The sequence below is a fragment of the Thunnus maccoyii genome, chromosome 21, assembly GCF_910596095.1.
Source record: "Thunnus maccoyii chromosome 21, fThuMac1.1, whole genome shotgun sequence".
NCBI lineage: Eukaryota > Metazoa > Chordata > Actinopteri > Scombriformes > Scombridae > Thunnus > Thunnus maccoyii.
In genome coordinates, this window is record NC_056553.1 from 1,285,670 (window position 1) to 1,293,169 (window position 7,500).

The window sequence follows — 7,500 nt, forward strand, 5'->3', positions numbered from 1 at the left end:
TATGGTCTAAAGGAGTTTGTTTACTTTTTTGTTCATCTTAGTTAATGAAGGAAACAAATAAACAGCATCAGACCATCAGTCAAGGCTTCTTTCATTCTCCTGGGACGCTGCAAATGTTATAAAAATGAGAAATTGTAAAAGGAGGGTTGACATTGAAATTTCAAATGGAGGAAAATTATAAAATATAAAATATTAAAAGAATATAAACAAAACCTTGAATGCATAAAGACTTTTATATGATTCAAGGATCTTTCTTCCTCTAGTATCTCCTCATTTCCTCCACATTAATTTACCAGCTATGTCCACACACACACACACACACACACACACACACACACACACACACACACACACACACACACACACACAGCAGGTAACATGCTGTTGCAGCACCATCTAGTGTTCAGTGATACTGATGAAAAGTTATGGTACAAGTTATGGTAAATATGAATGTTTGTAATTCATCACAGCTGCTTTTTAAGCTTATTTTCTGAGTAAATGTAATGCCAACAACAGGAAGTAGAAGAAGAGTAACAGCCGTCTTGCAGCTGTGAATCATGACGTCAAATAAACAGTGAGACACTGATCTCCCGTTCTCTGTGTTTTTCTGGGAATTTGTTTACATTCTGCAGGAAGAATATATTTTGGGCTGATTTCTGTATTCCAGACAGTTTCACTGCCCGTTTAATGCGTCGCATGACGTTGCAGTCTGTTTGTCACATGTTTTAAATGGTATGATATTATATGTTGTATAATTATGATCTTTTTTTTTTACTAAGTTTATTATTCTCTCAAAGAGCATCTCTGCTTGTTGCTACCTCAACAGCAACAATTCTGGATCAAACTGTGACACATTTGCATCTTTTTCACACAGAAAGCGTTCAATGACTACAGCCTTCAAATGTCCTCAATACTTTTCTCACTCAAACACAAACAAACAATAAAACATTTGACATGTTTACATCCTCACTTCCAAACTCCTCAGTTTATGTTCAAACACTAACATGTATTCATATGGATCAGAACCACACTGAAATACATCTATATTCAACCAAAAAACAAGACAAAAGCTTCCTGCTGCGTTTCTATGACTCGTTCCTGTAGATACACTGTAGTACGTTCTATAGAGAGCTACACATCTGACTGTATTTACACTATATATACATTTATACACTATCAACCATTAAACTACATAAACACAATATACACATTTATTAACTGTTATTAACACTATCAACTGTTTGGTGGTGTTTGGTGGTGTTTCTTGGTATTTGGTGGTGTTTCTTGGTGTTTCTTGGTGTTTGGTGGTTTTTGGTGGTATTTGGTGGTGTTTGGTGGTATTTGGTGGTGTTTGGTGGTGTTTGGTGGTGTTTGGTGGTGTTTGGTGGTTTTTGGTGGTGTTTCTTGGTGTTTCTTGGTATTTGGTGGTGTTTCTTGGTGTTTCTTGGTGTTTGGTGGTGTTTGGTGGTATTTGGTGGTGTTTGGTGGTGTTTGGTGGTGTTTCTTGGTGTCTCTTGGTGTTTCTTGGTGTTTGGTGGTGTTTGGTGGTTTTTGGTGGTGTTTGGTGGTGTTTGGTGGTGTTTCTTGGTGTTTGGTGGTGTTTGGTGGTGTTTGGTGGTGTTTGGTGGTGTTTGGTGGTGTTTGGTGGTGTTTCTTGGTGTTTCTTGGTGTTTCTTGGTGTTTGGTGGTGTTTGGTGGTGTTTGGTGGTGTTTCTTGGTGTTTCTTGGTGTTTGGTGGTGTTTGGTGGTATTTGGTGGTGTTTGGTGGTGTTTGGTGGTGTTTCTTGGTGTTTCTTGGTGTTTCTTTGTGTTTGGTGGTGTTTGGTGGTTTTTGGTGGTGTTTGGTGGTATTTGGTGGTGTTTGGTGGTGTTTGGTGGTGTTTCTTGGTGTTTGGTGGTTTTTGGTGGTGTTTGGTGGTGTTTCTTGGTGTTTGGTGGTGTTTGGTGGTGTTTGGTGGTGTTTCTTGGTGTTTCTTGGTGTTTGGTGGTGTTTGGTGGTTTTTGGTGGTGTTTGGTGGTATTTGGTGGTGTTTGGTGGTGTTTGGTGGTGTTTGGTGGTGTTTCTTGGTGTTTGGTGGTTTTTGGTGGTGTTTCTTGGTGTTTGGTGGTATTTGGTGGTGTTTGGTGGTATTTGGTGGTGTTTGGTGGTGTTTCTTGGTGTTTCTTGGTGTTTGGTGGTGTTTGGTGGTGTTTGGTGGTGTTTGGTGGTGTTTCTTGGTGTTTCTTGGTGTTTGGTGGTGTTTGTTGGTATTTGGTGGTATTTGGTGGTATTTGGTGGTGTTTGGTGGTGTTTCTTGGTGTTTCTTGGTGTTTGGTGGTGTTTGGTGGTGTTTCTTGGTGTTTCTTGGTGTTTGGTGGTGTTTGGTGGTGTTTCTTGGTGTTTGGTGGTGTTTGGTGGTGTTTGGTGGTGTTTTGTGGTGTTTACCTGGGTTGTCTCCGGTGAAAGCAACCACGCTGCAGCTCTCAGAGAAACCGAACCGACGCATGAAATATGAGGAGACTGGACCCTGCAGAGACAGAGAGGAGCGCCGAGGTTAACGCTCACCTCACCGCCACGTTTCTGTCTCAAGTTTATGAGCTGTGACTCTGAACTCCACCAGCAGCAGTACCAGTACGGATGTGGAGGGTTGTGGAGCTCCCAGCAGTCGGTCCAGATGAGGAGCGGTGGCTTCCAGGCAGATCTCAGACCAGGTTCTGGTCCTGATGTCCAGCAGATTCATCCCCGAACCTGATCGATCAATCAGTCAGTTAATCAATCAGTTATTCAGTCAGGAAGTGGCTCAGAGAAGACTCAAACGTTCAGGATTCTTTTAATCTAAAAATGTAGATTTTTTTAATGTACATTTTGAATTTGGTGATGATGTCATTTCACTGGATTTGAACTTTTACTGAAATAAACGTTTAGAAACAAATAAAAATGATGAACAGAAAACAAAAGATAAACCTAAACAAAATGTTAATAACGTGTCAGAGAATAGTTTCATGTGAATAACTTATTTTTGACAAAAATGTCAGATAGAGCCTGATAATCCTGAGGTCAGACGCCACTGAATGACTGAATGAATGAATGAATGAATGAATTCTGTACCGTCGCTGTAGTCGATGGCGGCGTAATCACCGAGGAAGAGAGACGCTGCAAAACTGCTGACCAGTGAGATCCTCTGAAACACACAGCGAGCACTGATAAGAATCACAAGATGAAACCAGAGTCTGTTTGTGTCGTTCTGGGGGTCAAAGGTCGCGGTGTCGTGCGGGAGGCTGACCTCGGTGTCCTGGTACTCGTCCGGTCGGCTCTGCAGCAGCTTGGCGATCTGGTTTCCTGTGAACCGCTGCAGACAAACACAGAAACTCTTCCTTTAAATGTCCGGTAAATGAAAATTCTTCATTGAGTCTATCAGGTACGGAGGCTCTGAGGTGCAAAACAACATTATAAAGAAAACACAACCACAAAACTGGAAACACATCTGTGGGTGTTTACTCGCACACAGCATCGCTGACCAAACCCGGAGTGTCTAAGAACTCTGAGAATCGTTTCTTGCTGCATTCCGACTTCATTTTACTTTTAGCACGTGCTTAGCTGCTCTTACAAACTACATACTGTTACACGCAGGATGCAAACGATCGGGACAAACTACTTCATCTGTCACTGGTCTGTGATCTCAGCGGCTCGGCCTCTAAGACGAATCTTCCACTGTGCAGAGGATTGTGGGTCAGAACAGTCAGGAAAGCGAGCTGGCCTTCATACTGCAGCAGGACATCCTGGTACTACTTCTGTGTGTATCGGGATAATAAATGTTTATCTGACATACTGAATATGATGTTTGTACAGGTATCAGAACGCACCTCTACCTTTTCCGTTTGGTGAAATGTTTTCATGCTTTCAGTTTTGTTAACATGCTTTGCACCTCTGAACCTCTATAATTATCCATTATTCTTCTCTGGAAATTAAGGAATGTTTTTTAACTTTAATAAAGTTGTAATCTTTAAGGTTTCAGTCACGTTTTCTGATAAGAATCGATCTTAGAAGTTAAAAATGTTTTTATAGGAGAACATTTCAGAAAGTTTAACTGCTGAGACTCAGATGAACGTGTTGACATTTTAATAAACTCTGATCTTTGTGTGGACAGCAGTGAGATGAGAGGAGTGAAGGAGACAGAAACCCCCAAAAATTCAGTTTACTATCATAAAATATTCACATCTGAGAAGTTGAAATGAGAATTTTCTGTTGACTGATTAATTAATAAACTGTTCAGCTCTGATTCTGTGGTTATATTAATTAATCTGGGCTGATGATATTGAATTATGTTTATGTATTAAAGCCTTTATGGCCAATAACACATCTAAGTAAGACTTTGTGTTCTCTGCTTCTTCTGCAAATGTGATCAAAAGTGAGACTGTAGGATTCAGCCTTCAACTCTCCTCATTAGACAGAAGCAGAGACGGAAAGTCTCCAGAGAGGAAAAACAGATACGACTCAGCTTCAACTGTTAGTCTCAGCAGACAGAAACTCCACAGAGATACGGTCAATTAATTAATAGACACATGTTAGGATGAGGAAGATAGGATGAGGAAGATAGGATGAGGAAGATGGGATGAGGAAGATGGGATGTTCTGTGACTGTATGAACATGTTCTATCACTGAACTTCATGCAGCTGGAAGATCTGCATTTAAATGTGAACTCTGTTTACTGCAATAAAACTCAGAGAAGACAGAAGCTCTCTGTGAAGCCCCACAAAACAAATCAGCTTCTTAATGTCTGTGATGAAGATGATGCTTGGACAGACAGACAGACAGACAGACAGACAGGTAAACAGGTAAACAGGTAAACAGGTGAGACCTCGTAGGCTCTGGATCCGGTGATCTCTGCCAGTCTCAGAGCTCCTCCTGCTGCTGCCTGCAGGTCCAGACACTGCTGACTGCTGCTGGAGTCCATCCACACCGGAGAGTCCGACACCGAGAAACTGTGCTGCAAACACACGTCAACACACGTCAACACACAGCAACACACACCAACACACACCAACACACACCAACACACACCAACACACAACACACGTCAACACACAGCAACACACGTCAACACACGTCAACACACACCAACACACACCAACACACACCAACACACAGCAACACACACCAACACACGTCAACACACACCAACACACACCAACACACGTCAACACACAACACACACCAACACACATCAACACACGTCAACACACGTCAACACACAACACACACCAACACACGTCAACACACAACACACACCAACACACACCAACACACATCAACACACGTCAACACACGTCAACACACAACACACACCAACACACGTCAACACACAACACACACCAACACACACCAACACACGTCAACACACACCAACACACGTCAACACACAACACACACCAACACATGTCAACACACAACACACACCAACACACACCAACACACATCAACACACGTCAACACACAACACACACCAACACACATCAACACACACCAACACACACCAACACACATCAACACACACCAACACACACCAACACACATCAACACACACCAACACATGTCAACACACATCAACACACGTCAACACACACTAACACACACCAACACATGTCAACACACACCAACACACACCAACACACACCAACACATGTCAACACACACCAACACATGTCAACACACACCAACACACACCAACACATGTCAACACACACTAACACACACCAACACACACCAACACATGTCAAAACACACTAACACACACCAACACACACCAACACACACCAACACACGTCAACACACACCAACACACACCAACACACACCAACACACACCAACACACACCAACACACACCAACACACACTAACACACACCAACACACACCAACACACACCAACACACACCAACACATGTCAACACACACTAACACACACCAACACACACCAACACATGTCAAAACACACTAACACACACTAACACACACCAACACACACCAACACATGTCAAAACACACTAACACACACCAACACACACCAACACACACCAACACATGTCAAAACACACTAACACACACCAACACACACCAACACACACCAACACATGTCAACACACACCAACACACACCAACACATGTCAACACACACTAACACACACCAACACATGTCAACACACACCAACACACACCAACACACACCAACACACACTAACACACACCAACACACGTCAACACACAACACACACCAACACACACCAACACATGTCAACACACACTAACACACAACACACACCAACACACACCAACACACACCAACACACACTAACACACACCAACACACGTCAACACACCAACACACATCAACACACACCAACACATGTCAACACACACTAACACACACCAACACATGTCAACACACACCAACACACACCAACACACACCAACACACACCAACACACCAACACACACCAACACACACCAACACACACCAACACACACCAACACACCAACACACACCAACACACACTAACACACACCAACACACACCAACACACACCAACACATGTCAACACACACCAACACATGTCAACACACACCAACACATGTCAACACACACTAACACACAACACACATTAACATACATGAACTGGGTCAGGTTCTTCAAACGTGGCTCGACTAATCAACTAATCAATTTATCGACTAATCTACTAATCCAGGCTAATCAATTAATCAACTACTCGACTGATCGATTAAACAACTACTCGACCAATCGACTAATCAGCTAATCGACTAATCGGCTAATCCAGGCTAATCCAGGCTAATCCAGGCTAATCCAGGCTAATCAATTAATCAACTACTCAACTGATCGATTATTCAACTAATCGACTAATCGATTAAACTACTCGACTAATCGACTAATCAGCTAATCGACTGATCAGCTAATCCAGGCTAATCCAGGCTAATCCAGGCTAATCCAGGCTAACATGCTGCTATCAGGCTAAAATAATCCTGTTAATTCTCATCCAGATCATTCTGAAGGCAGTTTGAGGATTGATTATTGATCCTGGATGAAGTCATCTTGAATAACGAAGGCATAACGAGTAGAGAGCAGAAACCATGATCAGCTTTCACGTGATTGGCTGAGTGCTGGTCATGTGACTGCAGTGACAGTTTACTCCATAATGTTTCCTCAGTTTCATCAAACACAGCGAAACATTTAAAAGCTGAAGAGAGTAAATTTAACTTTCAGCTGTTAATGATTTAATAATGTTTAAACGTCACATGATCTGTTGGTCCTTCAACAGTCACAATCTCTCAGCTTTAAGTTTGGTGCTTTTATTTAGTTGTATATTTTATCATTTATGAGTATCAATAACTCTTCATTATAAAACTTAACTGTGATCATTAAACCAATAAATCAATAATTTATCATTTGTTCTCATTTAAAATCATAATTTTATCAACATTCTTTCATTATAAATCTGAACATGAGTT

At 41.9% G+C, this 7,500-nt stretch overlaps 1 protein-coding gene across 2 annotated transcripts in view; it reads right to left on the reverse strand.

Annotated features, from left to right (window-relative positions):
* xylb (xylulokinase homolog (H. influenzae)) overlaps positions 1 to 7,500 on the reverse strand; it is a 27,743-nt gene that overhangs the window by 16,216 nt on the left and 4,027 nt on the right. For both annotated transcript variants that reach the window (XM_042399892.1, XM_042399894.1), the window contains exons 6-10: positions 4,839 to 4,967; positions 3,264 to 3,329; positions 3,089 to 3,161; positions 2,610 to 2,728; positions 2,426 to 2,507 (exon numbers count right to left, since the gene is read on the reverse strand). In XM_042399892.1, the coding sequence (XP_042255826.1) occupies positions 2,426 to 2,507; positions 2,610 to 2,728; positions 3,089 to 3,161; positions 3,264 to 3,329; positions 4,839 to 4,967 (469 nt within the window). The remainder of the gene's footprint in view (positions 1 to 2,425; positions 2,508 to 2,609; positions 2,729 to 3,088; positions 3,162 to 3,263; positions 3,330 to 4,838; positions 4,968 to 7,500) is intronic.